General features: G+C 35.4%; 1 protein-coding gene across 2 annotated transcripts in view; it reads right to left on the bottom strand.

The window, feature by feature from the left end:
- Positions 1 to 17,135, bottom strand: part of l(3)80Fg (dnaJ homolog subfamily C member 16 l(3)80Fg) — a 36,687-nt gene that overhangs the window by 11,422 nt on the left and 8,130 nt on the right. Inside the window, exons 5-9 of one of the 2 annotated variants that reach the window (XM_071590663.1) lie at positions 16,764 to 16,944; positions 14,131 to 14,332; positions 11,631 to 11,841; positions 8,169 to 8,368; positions 1,959 to 2,131 (exon numbers count right to left, since the gene is read on the bottom strand). In XM_071590663.1, coding sequence (XP_071446764.1) covers positions 1,959 to 2,131; positions 8,169 to 8,368; positions 11,631 to 11,841; positions 14,131 to 14,332; positions 16,764 to 16,944 — 967 coding nt within the window. The remainder of the gene's footprint in view (positions 1 to 1,958; positions 2,132 to 8,168; positions 8,369 to 11,630; positions 11,842 to 14,130; positions 14,333 to 16,763; positions 16,945 to 17,135) is intronic. The other variant, XM_071590664.1, reaches the window with a different exon arrangement.

The following is a 17,135-nucleotide window of genomic DNA, read 5'->3' as shown; positions in this document are numbered from 1 at the left end:
GGAATAGGTCCTCCCAGCATTTTTTAATAAACTCACGCTAACATGATTTCTGTATTTATAACAAATCATAATTTACGAACTTGGTTAAAAAATATGTTCTGATGTCATTTAGTATATGCACCCCTGATTTTTCCCAAAATCGTAGAAATTAATAGCTACCCTGAGCATTTTTACGGAAGAAATTTTTGGTTGTTAGAATTTTTACCAGAGGATCTAATGCAGAATCAGCAAAAAAAGTTCCCTGCACAGTGTGATAATACTTACAGCCACCTTAAAGTACATAAGTTACTTCTCTTATTGCCAATGATCTTCATAGTAAACAACATACGGACTTACTGCAGTTACTTATTCCATAATAATATACACGAATAATAAAGTATCTATATTACGAACTAAAGCTAAACATTCGGGCTCCATTTCATGTGATACCTAGTTGAACACAATTTTGGGTACCAGCGTCATATCCTCTTTAAGGCATTCATTTGTAGCCGCTGGCCACACTTCTCTAAGCCTATTTTGTACAAAATTTAATATCATTGTAAAGGTTTTCTATTGGAGAGATTCAGCATTAGACCTGGGAGCACACTTCAATGCATGCCACCCTCTCATAATTATTCCAAACCTGGCAAAACTGAATAAATGTGGAGGCAACTATGATTCAACATTGCAATATATCATAACTGTCAAGTTGCAGGGCATATGCAAATCACAAACTTGGGATTGGATTGTTTGAAGGATTCAATTTGAACCTCATTCCCATAGTTTCTATAATAAATATATAATATCTATTCCTCAAATCCTGACTCCATTCCTACTTTTATCATGCCCTTCATCCTCCACAACATTTTGGTGTCCATTATCGCACAGTGCTCTGTCATGCATTTCATAGAAATTTCAAATCCCATCTAATTTTCTATCCATTTCAAATCACAAACCAAACTTCAATAGCCTTTCCATACATGCCACTCCTGTCTTTGATCCTAGTTAATTAGCTATATGAACACTTTCAATCTTTCAGTTATTGCCAATACATGTGTTCTTAGACTTATGCAATTTTTTTTATCTTCTGACCCAGCTGCTTTTAAGCTGTCATCATTCCTGATAAAATTTAATTAAAAATGTCAAATACTGTGCAAGATCAGAATTTAAATTCAACTCTATTTGACTGTGTGGTCTAAATAAATTTTAAGACCATCAGAAAATAAAATGACAATGAAAAACATATTTTCAGGCAATTATGAATGGGCAGGCAGAGAAGGTGTAAAATGAGCTTGACCACAAAATTTAAATTCAATTTCACAATTTTCCAATCTACACAGGTGCTAAACAACAATAATCATTTATAATATCAACCACTGAGTGCAATATGTAGACCTCACTATTATTGAGTGGATTAACATTTAATTCATAGGATGATAATCTGTACCGTTGGCTTATTTCACCATAGTTGCAGAAAAGAAAATTATCGATGAGGTCTTCAAGGGCAGGACATTTAGTGCTTAAAACTGATAGTTCATGCTAATCTATGTTGAGGGTTTGAACCTTATTTTTGAAGCTTACTATGGTCAATGTGCAATAATTATTACATATCATACACAGCAATGGATAAGAGATATATTAAAACTATCAGCAGCAAAGGTAGTCCTCTTTAGATCATTAAAAAAAACCTGATGAAATATACAAATTTCAATTTCATTACATGCAATGAAGTACTAATTTAACCACTAAAGATTAAAGAACTAGCCATAACTAATAACTTCATTCACGTTAATTCCAAATATTGAGCATAGATAAATGTAGAGTCATCATGCAAAAATTAGGATTAGTCTGACCTCAGGACGAGCCCATCAAACACCCAAAGGGAAGACGTACATGTTAGAGCCAGACTGTTATGATAGATTATGATTTTACAGGAAGCTGCAAAAAGCATGTGAGGGGCAAGGTGGAAGTATACAAACACAAGATATGACATGACATAGCCGCCGGCCACAATGAAGAGGACCGTTGCCACTACAGAGATGGCTGGCAGGAGCTGATCCTTGGTGACACTGTCCTTGAGGAACTCAGCCATTATTAGAAGCTTGTTGATTATGCGAGTCATCACGCCCTGAGCATGCTCATCAATCAGCTCCTAGAGGGAGAGAAGGAGAGACCCGAAAGGTGCCCAGGTGAGAGAGAAGAAACCAATCACCATGACATGCTCCCAAAGTACGTACCAGGGAGGATTCATACATTCATTATTAATCCCTGGCCCTCTACCTACAAATCAGCAGTTACATCACATTCATATACACAGTCACACACTACCCACCACACATACAGCTAAACCACAAATACAAGCAACTCAAATTTACATTAAGTTCTGGTCACATGGAATATGTTTTCATGAATTATTTTGCATATTGAATATAAATTCATGATTTTAGCATTGATCAATTGCATAACTGAGAAGTTAGTTCGACTGAAATCTATGGAATGCAGGGGTACCTAAAGTACAAATAGTTTAACCAGGAAATTTTGAACACATTTAATTCAAGTGGTCAACACCAAAGTTACCTCATAACTGTGTATAATCAACAAAAACAATTCCAATTCACACCGCCATAAGTTGACCTTATCCAATAAAATATATTCATATTTAACGTAAATTGCAGTGTGCACATTGCCCATGTAATTTAAAGAGTGGGGAACAAAAATAAGAAGTTAAAATGACTAGAGTGAGAAGAACAACTAGAAGTCTGTTTATTAACTAGAAGCAGAGATGAATGTGGATGTAAATGTATAAAATGATTATGTATAAAAAATACTTAAATTGAATTTTTTTTAATTTCAACCAAAAATATTTGTCCACTGTATATACAAAGTTCCATAAATGCGGTACCAAAAGATAATGGACTAAGAGCATATTTCAATGTTTGGCCTGCCGTGGATGAAAATCCAACCGGCTTCTCAATTTCTCCATGAAATTACTGGATTCCCTAAACTAGTGATCATTAGAGATTATCACCAGCTGCATGCCTTGACTTTCATTTTCAAATGAGATGTGTTATTACAAATTTTAAAACCAGATGATTCCATTTAATCAACTTTAATAAAGAATTTACTCATACCTATTTTTTAATTATTTCACTATTTCCCGAAAATAAATTTCATATGAAATACACATACCAAAACAGGTGCATAAAACATAAAGACATTCCATTCTTTAACTTCCCATTCCACTGCTTCCCTCTATAATTACAGCAGAACCTCATAATACGAGCATTAACCATTCCGCGATCTTTCTAGTAAAGTGAAACAACTTATTGCAAATAAATTAATGCTGAATATGATGGTGCGTTCCATGCCAAAAAAAATAAATTATGTACAAGGTTTATTCAACGAAAATTATGCATAAACTATTTAGGATCATTGGTCATGTCATGGCATGATGAAAAAGTTCCCTATTACCTCCACATCTCATTTAGCCTGCTGTTTAGGACTCAACTTCTTAAAGGCTCATGGAGTTTCTAAATGGTAAAACAAGCAGGGGTTTGGTTTTCAAATTGCCGCCTGCAACTATGTAAAATTGTGCAGCGGTAAGACAGCCTTTCATTGTTTTGTGGTAGGGCAATGCATTCTCCTCTACTGTTGTAATACAATATTTATTATACTGTTGCACAAATATAGTTTTGCTTTGGCATCTTCCGAAAGAGAACTGTCTCATCAAAATAAATAACATATTGTGACAAGTAACACTCAGTATCTATGAACTTTTTGAAGTCCTGACGAAGTTCACTGCTGCCTTTGGCTCAGAACTTGCTGCTTCACCATGCCTCAGAATGCCATGGATGAAGGTTCTTCTCATTAACTTCTCGAACCACACGTGGCTCACCTTAATTACTTGTTCGGCCATTGATGATCCTGACATCTTATTAACGAGGTCGGCAAAAATCACTTTCCCCTTCTTACAAATTATATTCTTGTAGATGGTGTTGCATTGCAATCACTTTTTGTTTCTGCAAATAGGAAACAACCTTTCTGCATCGTTGAAAATACGTAACCCATAGATACTCTTCTGACTATATTTGAAGCAGCTTTCTCCTTAGCCTTGTCTGTGTTCTTGAAGAAAAGGCCAATTGTGTATGTAAGCACTAGATCAACCACGCTTACACCTTTTCCCAATTTTTAATGATTTTAATTTTCATTCAAAGTCATTACCCTAAGTGCTCATTACGCTAACAGGTTTTCGGGACCAATATTTTTGCTTGCCATAGAAATTACTCCCTGTGGGAGGTGCTCACAAAGAAGAGGTTCCACTGTGTATTTAAAACTTTACTCATATGATTTAAACACTCACACACAATCATCAATTACACACAGTTCACACTAATGTTATTGAAAGCAGTAGCTGCCATTTGAAATGGTACAAAAGATAGCCACTAAAGCTATATCAACTACCCCTTAACTATAAATGTATATTAAGTGCAGCAGATAGTACTACTAGAGGGGATACTTAAGTTAAGCTTATTAATTCCAAACAAAAATACACTATTATTACCAATATTAGCACTACACACAAGCCATTAAAGTTAAGTTATAATTTAGTCATAGTTATAGGTTAGAATTAAAGACCTTTTTTTGATTTAGCCCTCTGGTACACTGAAGTTCAACGAGGCTTGTCCATTACAAGATCATATTTGGTACACATCACCTTTTCCATAATTTAATGTGAAAATAATTCAAATTATTCCAGGGGAGAGGGATAATAGTGGCATTATCAAAAACAACCCAAAATATTGCACATTTAGTGAAAAACACAATCTATACCCCTTAAAGACTCCCATTTTAATAATTAGAAAACAACTACAGGAACATTAAAGGCTCATTTGCCACCATGAAACTTCAAACACATTTATGTTGCTAAATTATTATTCTAATGTAAATACCATCAATAACCCCACCAATCAGTTCATTTCCTTGAAGCACATTTAAGGTATTTGCATCAGGTTAAATTAAATTCTCATTCTATCATGGAAAAAGCATGAGAACCATAATATCAATCTCCAACTGGTAACAAAACACAACATAGATATGCCAAACCACAGGATTAATCACTGAATAATTAGTAATTCATATTAAGATATGTAAAATTAACTTTCAATAATCATTTCTAATCATTCAAAAATAACTTGCATCATTACATGAAAAAAGCTTGCACATATCAGCAAAAAGTTGCACATGCAGTGTTTTAAGTAAAATATCTGTTACATTAACTGGGAATGGGAACAAAGAGACGTGAATGTTGACTGCAGAGAAAATATAAGTTTTTGCAGAAGTAAAAAATTCATAAGTTTGATATTGCCTTCTATTATCTGCGAAATTTTATCCTCCACTCTTCCTCCTCTTTGAATATGGATTTGTCTGAGTGACACCCAAGGCACATTAAAGTCAGAACGCCAATGACTGAACTAATTAATACCTATTAACTGATGCTAAACACACATCACATCATGAACTATAGCCTGCAATACAATCTCAATGGATGAGTCCCAACTAATATAACAGCCTGTATGGAAAAAAATGGAATACAGCCAAAGGGCAAGAATACCCTCACTGTACTGATTGACTACAATCCTACCTAGCCAGCTCAAAGATTATACACAGAACTCTCAGGCAATGCTTGAACCAATGGTTTCCCTTCTTCGCCTACTGAGGAAACCCACATCTTCCCCCCCCCCCTCCCCAAGTCCACATCACATAGCCAGTACCTTTGCCTTTGTCTAGGCAATTTATTTCTTTGAAAGTTGTGGAAAGAGGCAGGAGGAGTTCAATTGGTATTTCAGGATTAACAGTTTCTATGCTATAGGTTTTGCGGTAGAACATGGTCAAATTCCACACACCTATGAAATAATTTTCAGGGTGACAGCTAACTCTAACAAAAAAATAAACTCTCAACTTCTCCAGGACTTTTCAAACCTACACTGTAAACTTCCAGGTCTTTTTTCAAGGTTTCCACTCATGCTATTACATTTTTTTAAGATTCTCCAAGTAGCCCAGAAGTCATTATTAAACTTAAGATGATTCAAATATATTTTATTGCAATATTCCTGCTTGATTTCGAACATATCATAATTACTATAAGGGTATCAAGTTTTACCTGGATGGAAACAATTTTATGACAGAAAAAAAAGACAATGCCTGTGATTTGACATTCACATAAGTGTGTCATTAGATGACATCTAGCATATTACATTAGACGTCTACTATGTTGAATTGCTCGCTTTGCTTCCTCTCCATTAAAATTGTGACTACCCTACTTCCCAAAGAGAGGCAACAAGGGATGAGGAAGGCATTGAGCGAGTTTTGCCTTGATGCTCCCCCTCTCTCTTATTTGGGTTTTTCCACAAGAATATCACTGCATGCACACCCTTGCACATCACTAGAGTGGAAATAGATGACAGGCCATTGTGAGTCAAAGGAGGAGTGATGAATAGAGGAAGGAATGAAGGAAGTAAGGAGGTAGGGAGGCAGGGTGAGAGGATATGGTTGGCCGGCAGGAAGAGCTATTTCATCAAAACCATTAAGGAGCATGGAAATATATTCCCAAATATTCCCTATTCATTTAAGGGCACTTTCAGAAATACAAATTCACATAAAAAAACTAGTGTCATCTTCACATGACTCTCAAATGTAAATAATTACTTATACACAGGAATTAGCAGATGGGATCACTTGCTTTGCCTGTGCATGAAATGTGCAGAAAACCAATAACATCTCGATCCTGAGCAAAAAGGGTTTTAGTCGATTGAAAACACATTAGGAACTTTTAAATTCTATTAAATTTTGAGCTCTAATAAAAGTACAAAGGCTCAATTTTGAATTATTTGTGGTATTTACTAATTTCATTCAGAGTATCAAATTTGACTGTATTAAAAAACAAATATTATAGTTGATCAAAGGCAAAAAGACAAGTATCAAGGTCCATTGCAGATGAATACAAGTTGGCCTAACCTGGTACATGCGCACAGAGACTAGGATCCCTTCATTTATTGGGTAGAATCAGTGCACTGCACAAATTTATATAGAGTGAAACAACAAAACTATGGATCCAGAATTTTTAAAATCCTCAAAATTTTTAATGCCTTTCTGATCTAGACAGTTGGTAAAAAAACTTATTGTGACAAGCCATAATCAGCTATTTACTCATTAAGGCTTTCAATGGCATATACTTGTCTTACATCAATGACAGCATCCACATGCATTGCTTTGAGGGAGACTATGAATATTACAAGAGTAACCACAACAAGTAATTAAATCAAAAATAATCAAAAAACCAAGGAGACATGCATCTCATGAACAAGATAAAAAAGAGTGAAATTGAATGGCCTTTCATGCATTAAAAAGTTTCCTGTGCTTGAAGTAAATATTTAATTATATTGACATTCCATCAGAGAAAAGCTGCTAAGAAACATGCTTCCTAGCATTATTTAATCCATCTCTCCGCTCTTCAGCCCACATTTTAATATCATCTGTGAAACTTCTTGGTGTTAACAAAATATGGATGGGTCAATATCAGTCTGTCTCAATGCCCCATAGATAGCACGGGACCAATAATAATTCACAATACAACCAATACCTCTTAATATCAGCTGGGATGCATAAATCTTAAGATTTTTGGACCAGCTTTCCCAGTATTCATAGAAATAATAACTCAAGACTTAATGAAACCCCCAAGTGTACATAGCTTTTGCATTTATTTAATTTAATTGCTAATAAATATGAATAAAATATATGTATAAAGCATAAAGTAATGAGCAACATAGAAAAAAACTTTTTGATCAGCTGCAGCTTCAGCAAGTACAGCACACACTACAGACATTGATGTGCAATCATTAACAAACACCAATTGCATTCAATGCTGAAACATAATGAAGAGCGGGGTAACTGGGTAAAAACCACGGCAAACAACAAACCATGAACAAGAGCAAATAGTACACAAAAACATGCCTGAAAGGTATTCCAGATGGAGAAAAACCATGAAAAGTCAATGAATGAATAATATATAATCATGGTCTCAGTCACTTTCACATTTGAATTCTCAATTTTCTTCCTGCAGATATTTTAATTAAGCTAATCAGGCTGCTCTCATTGCAAAAAAAAAGGATATGAAAGAAGAGGGGATCTACCTTGACAACAGCCTCGTAGGAGAGTGCCTCGGAGGCATGCAGCAACCGCTGTATTGTTGCCTCCAACTGGTCCCTTGTCTCATTCCATTGCTGCCTTGACACATCCCACTCCCCATGCAGCCACTCGTATTTGATGTGGTGCGTGTCCCTTCGCCAGATGATCACCACATGGAGCACAGGCTCAGCTGGCGTTCCTTGTCCTGTCATGATTCACAAAGTAATAATGACTTACACAATCTCACAGAATGAGCATTCACATCTGGTGTAGGAAGTAAGTTTGATTTGTGCACATTATTAAGCATAAAAATATTAAATATACACGTACATACATATGTACTTTACATATACATGTTTGCCTGTTTATTATTATTTGTATTCTGCCATTTAAGTAAGTTTTGGATGGAAAAACACTATACCACGGTACAACTGATATATTTTCTAGCTTCTCATAACAACACTCAATCAGACATCAGACAGTAAAATAATACTTCATCCATTCTGCATACATCCTTCTTGGCTTTACTCTATCCAACATGCCTATCACTATTCAGTGCTCCATCACAGTCTTTAACATCTCATTGCCAATCTATATGCTCTACACCCATCTTTACTGCCTCCTTTGGATTTCTCCCAACAATCCTCTTCTCTCCCACCATGCCTACCACTTCCTTGTTTGTTTTTCTTTGATCCACTCCACCTTTTCCATTATTTTCTACGCCCACATTTCAATAGAGTCGAATCTACGCCTGTCATCTTGCTTCAACGACCATTTTTTCCATAATACACAACCATGCTCTATCAGAGTTTTAGATAAGCCTTTCTAAATGTCCTAACTCAAATGTCTCTGTCATTAATTACCTCCTTCTTGTAAAAGCTTCTTTGTCTGATGCTCTTCTTCTTCTTCGGGCCCTACTACTTTGGCCATTTTGGTCCAAAACATTTCCAAAATAGGTATACTGTTCCACCTGTTCTAGTTTTTGCCCACCTATTTCAAATTTTAACTAAGCCTTTCTCTTTCTAGAAAACCACAAAACCTTTGTTTTGTTGACATTGATTCTCATCTCATACCTATTGCACTGACTTTGCAATGCACTCAGCAATGTTTGCAATCCCTTGGCTGACTGATAAATCATCTGCAAACCTAAATGATTTTATGAATTGTTCCCTGACTTTCATTTCTATCTCCAGTTCTTCCCATGGCCTTTTGACCATTTCTTTCACGTATAGGTTGACAAGCACAGGTGATAATGGACACCCCTGTCTTCTCCCTTTCCCTATCACTGCCCATCAGGACTCTCCATCCACAACTCACACCTGGATGGTCAGAAATATTTACATGCTTCAGATAAGTCTCCTATTTCTCCAATCTACTCCTATTTCTGCAATACATTCATTTATTTTACCCAAGTCATTTGCTCAAACCCTTACTTGATCTCAAAATCTACAAAAGATAAATACATCCTGATTGTACGAGGTATATCCAATAAATACGCCAACTGAGGCCATAAAAACTTTGCAAAAATTAAAAATTTTGCAAAATTTAGTCTACATCGGTTTTGTCCCCTTCAAAGTACTCTCCATTCATTACTATGCACTTATTCCATTTTCTTTTCCACTGTTGGAAGTCCTCAGCAGTTAGGTTTTTCACTTTTCTTGTTGCATCTACCTTTATTGTGTTCACATCTTCCCAGTGATGTCCCCTCATCACATTTTTGCATTTTGGGAATATGAAAAAGATGCAGGGGGCGAGATATGGCAAATAAGGAGGATGATCATCAAGGCTGGTGATTGAATTTTTGGCCAGAAACTGGCAAACAACCAATGCCAAATGTGCAGGTGCATTGTCATGGTGAAGGATCCATCCATTGCCTTGAATCAAATTTGGTCGCACATGATGCACACAATCTCTCAAACGCTTGAGAACTGTAAGGTAGAACTCAACATTTACTGTTTGTCCTTCAAGAAGAAATTCCTGATGAACACACCTTCGACATCAAAGAAAACCAGGAGAATGACTGATGATTTTTGTTTATTTTTTTGATTTTTTGGTTTGAGGTTCATCTTTTGCTTTCCACTCCTTGCTTTGTGATATTAGTTCAATGTCATACTCATACAGCTGTCAACATTTCAGTTTTTTCTTGATAACATTTACCGCACTTTGCCAAAAATTTGATGTTGATTTGTTGCTCCGTGATTTCGTCAATTTCCATTTTCGACAAACAGTAAAAACAAGGACAACAGAAACTAACATCACTGGCACGATATGCACAACTCAACATTCTACCAAACACACAGATGGCTCATTGGGTCTCAGGCAACTCGTGTCACTAGTAGGCGGAGCCATAGACCGTGCCATGGCTGCCAGATTAATAATCTTCACTGGAAATAAGTAATAAACTTCACTGAAAGAAACTTACTAAAATAGCATCAAGCATCTTATACAACCCTGAATATACAAAAGATCCCTCAACAAATTGGCGACAAATTATCCATTTAGAGAATATTTCTCACTAAGTAATCAAAGAGTTTACCAAAAAAAAATTAAATTTTCCTTTACAATAATTCATGCTTTTAAGAACCTGATCTCACAAGCAAAAAAGACAAAGTACTCATTGACGAGAGGAGTGAAGTGTATGAATTTAAAAGCTCGGAGTGTTCCTCCAAGTACATTGGGCAAGCGGGACGTAAATTTAAAGAAAGAATATGGAGCAGCAAATGTTTTGGAATTCCAAGATATTAAGTAAAATACAATTGAATAAAACTACCTAGTCCCAATGTGCTCAAACTGCCAAGTACATTTCTCAGAACGTGCATTAGAACTGTACACAGGCTGTACATATTATTCTAGGCCATAAGTAAATAGTAGCAGCTGGAAATGAAAAGCACTCAGGGCTGTCTATTTACAACCTGTGTGACTTTGGATGGCATCAGGCATTGGATTAGGTAAAGATATTTTTCATTTCTTTTACAACACTAGTATATGTTTAAAACTGATGTGGTAACCTTATAAGTGATTTTTCCTTCACATTGTTTCACCTCAATCATCAACATTTCAAAACTAAGATTGATTCACTCCAGCCCTCCATTCTTCTCTTTTCAGCGGTAATTCCCTCATTTATATCTTAAAAATGAAATTAAAATTTTTAGTACTGTTAGACATTTCCAAGTGTCACACACAAAAATCCTTCCTCCTTTCTAAAATCTATCAACAAAGATGAAACATTAGAATAGAAAAACTAAGAGTGATATTCTCTGGTGTTAAAAGCAGAAATAAGGGACGTATCCATGAGTGAAATGATGAAAGGCATTAATCAACCTGGAATTATTCAACTGATTAATCCATTCTGTACATATAACAGAGCTCCAAAATCATACCAGCATTTGGATTTATTGCTTTGCTGTTTGTCACTGTATGAATGCAACACCAATCAGGCAGGTGAGATAAGAGTTGCGTTAACTCACCATTGGTCAGTGTGCCCACAAACTCAGGCTGTCTCTCCTGGAAGACATAGGCAAACCGCACTCGGTCTGATCCATAGGGGGAGTCCTGGGCAAACTGCCGAAGGGCATGGCGTGCTGGCTCATGGATGGGGGTGTTCTGAGAGACAAGCACAACACACAACCTCCTGCGTGGTCGACCAGCATCTGGGGGACACAGAGCATCAAACATGCCCTGTGCACAAAACAAAAGTTATGGCTTTCATGCTTCTTCCTGATGGTCATAATACAAAAACACAAAAAATTGCTCAAAATTATCACGGAACCAAGGGTAGATGAAAGCAGCCCATATGAAAAATCTATTTCAACCCTGATGGAGTCGATATGCAAGCTTCAGCATGAAAATATTATCATTAAGAGATAATATTCTTTGTGCCCTCCTTTTAGGACCTTTTGAAGGGACTAGGAATTTTGAACGTATTAACCAGTGAAACATACAAACAGGTCAAACTTGAAGGAAAGTCAAAGACTTTGCCTTTTCATACGAAAAAATTTATTGTTGTTGACACTTTGCTACAGCATAGCAAAACTAGTTGACAACAATAAATTCTTTCCAATGGAAACGCAAAGTCTTTGATACTCTTTCTTTGGGCTTTACAAATGGATTTCCACAACAAATTGCAGTTATTATTTCGGCAGCATGTGAAACAATTAAGTTTTTTGATTCCTAAATGACTTAAGAATAGAAAATTTACATAGAAGTAACAATACTATTAATTCATTCATTTAGTAGATATTTCATGCTTAGAGGTACAGTAGTAGGCAATTTATTCCCCAACTTAGTCCATGAATGTGGAATAAAATTTAGCTTGATCTTCAGTATGCGATTCAATGCTAAGAGCAATCCACCATCAAGACAGTAAGATAGAGAGCTTTTTATTATGGCTAAACTGAAACATGCATGTCCAAAGTGAAATTCAAAGCTGGTTTTAAGGACTATACAGAACCTAGTTACATTATACTCAAAGTTATGATTTGTTTAAAATTATTTTGCAAGCTATTAATTGCCTGCATACAGCAACGTTTTGTGTGCTTATTACAGTGACATCTATGCCATGTTTGTTCTCCATTTCTTGTGAAAAATTTCCATTACCCCTTTAACAAATAATTTCTGTTTTCATACACAGTAGTCATTGTTTTAAAATGATGAGATGGCATGAATGGTAGCAGCATCTTAGCCTTTACTCAAGGTGATTTATTATGAATTAAAAAATATGTTTCAGGGACATCAACTTGATATCAGTCAAAGTGAATGAAGGGTTTCCTCAAGGAGATTAGAAGAACGTTCATATTTAGGCCTATGTCAGTCTGTCATACTATTAGCCATTATTGGTGCAGGTATTCCCCATGTATTCTACCCCAACTTTTTTGCTTGGCCCAGTGAGTTGGACAGAAAAAAAGAGGTTAAGGCTACTGTACAGTAGATGTTGAAGGTTTGTGGATGGTGGAGAGCAATTGGTAGCCTATAAAAGTATCAAGGATATACAGGGAACTGCTGCATTCAGGCATAAATTAAAAAGATATCTACAGCGCAATATGTTTTACTCGGTTGATGAATATCTCAACAATATTCACGACCAGTAAGTTCATACTTTTAGTTTCTAGCAATGGTAATGGTCTGATTCATGTTTGTGATCAATGATTTTTCTGAATTTGATATTGTATGTGCATGTTACAGCCGATGTTCATGGGTTTGTACCAAACACTTATGTAACTATGAGCATCTATTCTTTTATGTATCTTAACTGAGCCTGTGTCTTTGCTCCTCATTGACGTGCCTTATATCATGTGCATACTTCACCCACCTGGTATTTTTGTATTGTGATCTCTGGGCAAATAAAAAGTAATAATAATAATAATAATTAAATGTAGGAACAAAAACAATACAAAAACAGCTAAACAAGACCAGGAAATAAAAAGAAAATATGGAATATAGTCTTTTGGTGACACTGAGATTTTATGTACAATCTGGATTAAGGAATGTTAACTTTACGTACGCTCTACAAGGTTTTCCATGGGAACCAACCGGGCAAGGAGAAAATAATGCAAAGGGAACTGATATTGGAATCTTTTACTGAAAAGTCTATTCAGTGTGACCATCTTTGATAACACACACGAAGAATTAAAATGATTAGAAATACTGGGTTACATCTGCCTTACTTCTAAGAGCCATTAAAGTTCTAATAGTGTGCCCGGCTGACAATAAGGACATCAACTAGAGAGGGGGGAGAAATAGAAGGAGAAGTTGCCTGAATTACACTGAAATTAACGTTATTCTCATTTTCCTCTCATTCAGAGATTAATCATAAAACATTGGTTACACAGAGAAGCAGATTCATTTGCAGTTTCCCCAGTGAACATCAGTTTGGATGAGGACTTGGGCTTATGTTAATATGCAATCTGCATTTTGCCGTCAAGAATATTCAATTATCCTTTTCAAAAAGGTAGGGATATGAATTCTTACCTGGGACGATAAACGTGGAAGCAATAAGTACTTGTTATTGTTGATAATATCCTGCATGGTTTTCACAGGGATGTCTGCCATGCTGAGGCTGGCCACGGGGCGCTCAGTGTTTTCGTTGAAGAGCAGCAGTGTGTCTGTGCCAAAGGGTACACCATATTTTTTCACAGTCACTTCGGTGCCTTTCACCTTCAGCTGCACAAATCTGAATAATACATATTTAACATGGATTAGTTTAAGTCACCAAATTTTCTGGTATACATGCTCCAGCATTTAAATTATATTATTCAGCCCAATTACTATGAAATTGATACTGTAAAAAAGTTAAGCTTAATCTGCAAAGAAATCTTTGGTCAAACTGCAGTGGTATTAAGTACTGCCAATACACAAACTCTTTTAAAACTTAATTTTTAAAATTATTTAACCATAACGAACATTTATTCAACATTATGGAACATGAAACACATTTTCAATGAGAAAAAGGGAAGAAAAGAATGACTTATATATTTAACAAAATTAAGTTACAGTTAGCAGGTAAACACAGTGATAAACCTAAGCTTGAAGGTAAGTGATTTAGAATGCATTCACTGAAAAAATATATTCAACATGCCTCAAATGGGATTTTATAATTCAATTAAAATTGTTTTACAAAACCAATCAATAAAAATATGACCTATACTATCACTTCCTCATTGGGTTTTTCCTGCCATATTACACGGTTAGAATTGTAGTTTTACAAGAACACAGAAATATCATAAAGTAAATAGCAGAACATATTTCCCTTAGAAAGCTTAACTAATCACGTAGCCAAGAAAAAGTCAAATGGCTGTTGAATGACATATTTTCAACTATGATCGCGATTGTAGATTCATATTTGTCACATGATACAGGTTAAAATAATGCATTGTAGATAGCTAATGACTTATTTGCTGCATAGAATATTAAACTATACATATTTGCTTGCCTTAAAGGAGAATATGGAGTTCTCAGGACTTGTGAACATGACGAAAATGATAATAATAAAATAGAGATAGTTCAAAAATCTTTAAATTCAAAAAACACTAATTGACAACTTCTGATCTTGAGAAATTAAAAAGATTTAAAGAAGCCGAGGTACTTCAACTTTTTTTTTTCAAAAGTTTGAAAGTATTTAATAATCTTTATGGTTAGGGTGCTGGGCAGTGAGTAGCATGAATAATTGAAAAAATGGATAATTAAGAGTTTAGTGTATGATACATATATCAGAGTTATTTTCACACATGCTGACACAATGAATACTATAACGCTGACTTAGAATATTTCAACAATTAAACTCGCAAACTCCACTATTTGGCTGTGCATCTTGTTTAATGACCCTGAAGAGTTTGAGAGATAGTTGAGGCTGATACTTTGAGGAAATCCATTTGTGAAGCAAGAAGGAAGAATCAAAAAGACTGAGTTTCCACAGTAAACAATTTATTATATTTTATTCAACCTATAAGGATAATGTTTCAGGTTTCCACAGGAAAGAATTTACATTATATTATATAAATTCTTCCCCGTTAAAATGTTAAGTCTTATTGATTCTTCCTTTGTGCTTTACCCTGAGGAATAATAGGCTTCTCTATCACATGGATGGCCTACCCCTGTGGTTATGTAAACCGACAACAACATCCATACAAGAAAGACCTCTTTTTTCTTGGGCTTATTGATCTGAAGGTTTCACTGTAACTTACTAGTCTCTTACTTAAATCATTTCAACTTTCTTAGGTATTTCATCAATATGTTTTGAAGTATGACACAATTGTGTCTGGCAGGAGGTCAGGATTTTGACATTCTGTCATTACTACTACGAAGAGTCTGTCATTACTACTACGCATTGTCTGAGGTTCATGAAATTTACAAATTAATTCTACACTTTTACTTTTGCTATCACATGCAATAATCATCAATTAAATCATGGATGAATTCTATACATCATCTTAGTCACACTTCCTGACAAAGTATACACATCAACCAAAATCATGATGCTCCCCCTTATTTGACTCATACTCAGGCAACATCTCTGTTTGAACTGGTTTCCCAGCAGATATACCCTTCCACGTCTTCATTTTCTTATCCTAGGCTGACACTGCCTTATAATTTGCAATCACTGACACTTATAACACTTAAGTTGCACAGTATACTATTTTTTCAGTTTATGAAGACACCAACCTCTATTTATATTCTTGATATTTACACTGTGCTTACTTTTGGCATTTCAATTGCTCACAAATTTTAGAGGTGAAAAAATAGCATCAATGACCAATCTATATGACATTCCTGCATGTGGTTAATTAATATCTCCTTTCTGAGGGTAATTCAAGTAACATTCAAACATATGACAAAATGCAGGCATTAATATTAATTATAGCAAAATTCAGATGGACTGCCATCATAAAAATATCCAACACTACAGTTCGGAAAATAAATCCTGGAATCAGAGTAAATGTAGAATATCATAGTAATCACCATGTATTGGAAATTTTAATGCTGATTTTAAAGAGTTTGCTGGGGTGATAAAATCAGTCAATAAAAAAAAGGTAACTATATATAACTAGGAACTCTTTAAAATACGTATCTGATGGAACTAGATAAAAGTAATGAATTCTGCTTACCCAAAAGCCACCCTATCCCTATAGTAGTAAGCCATCATGATGTAACGAAGGCGTACTGCTTCCTGTTTCTCAAATACCAGCACCCTTATTCTATTGTCCAGCCAACCATTAAGAAAGGCATCTACGTTGTCATCGTTGACAGGCTGGACAAGCTTATATGGAAATTTGCTCCGCACGAACTCTGTAACACAAATGAATTTCTGGTATATACAGTGTGTCTTGGTACGAACTGTTACAGGAAGAGTAAGGCAAGTCTCGACAATGGTCAGAATTATGGACCCAATAATTATGTAACATATAAGGATAAGAGAATTATGCCACTTGATTTCATAAACCATTAAAAATAAAAGTATCATATTTGCAAACATTTAA

The sequence above is a fragment of the Hetaerina americana genome, unplaced genomic scaffold, assembly GCF_022747635.1.
Source record: "Hetaerina americana unplaced genomic scaffold, ioHetAmer1.1.p SCAF_4, whole genome shotgun sequence".
NCBI classification, from domain to species: domain Eukaryota; kingdom Metazoa; phylum Arthropoda; class Insecta; order Odonata; family Calopterygidae; genus Hetaerina; species Hetaerina americana.
Note: the sequence above shows the minus strand (reverse complement) of the source record. Positions and strands in the feature narration are given on the sequence as shown.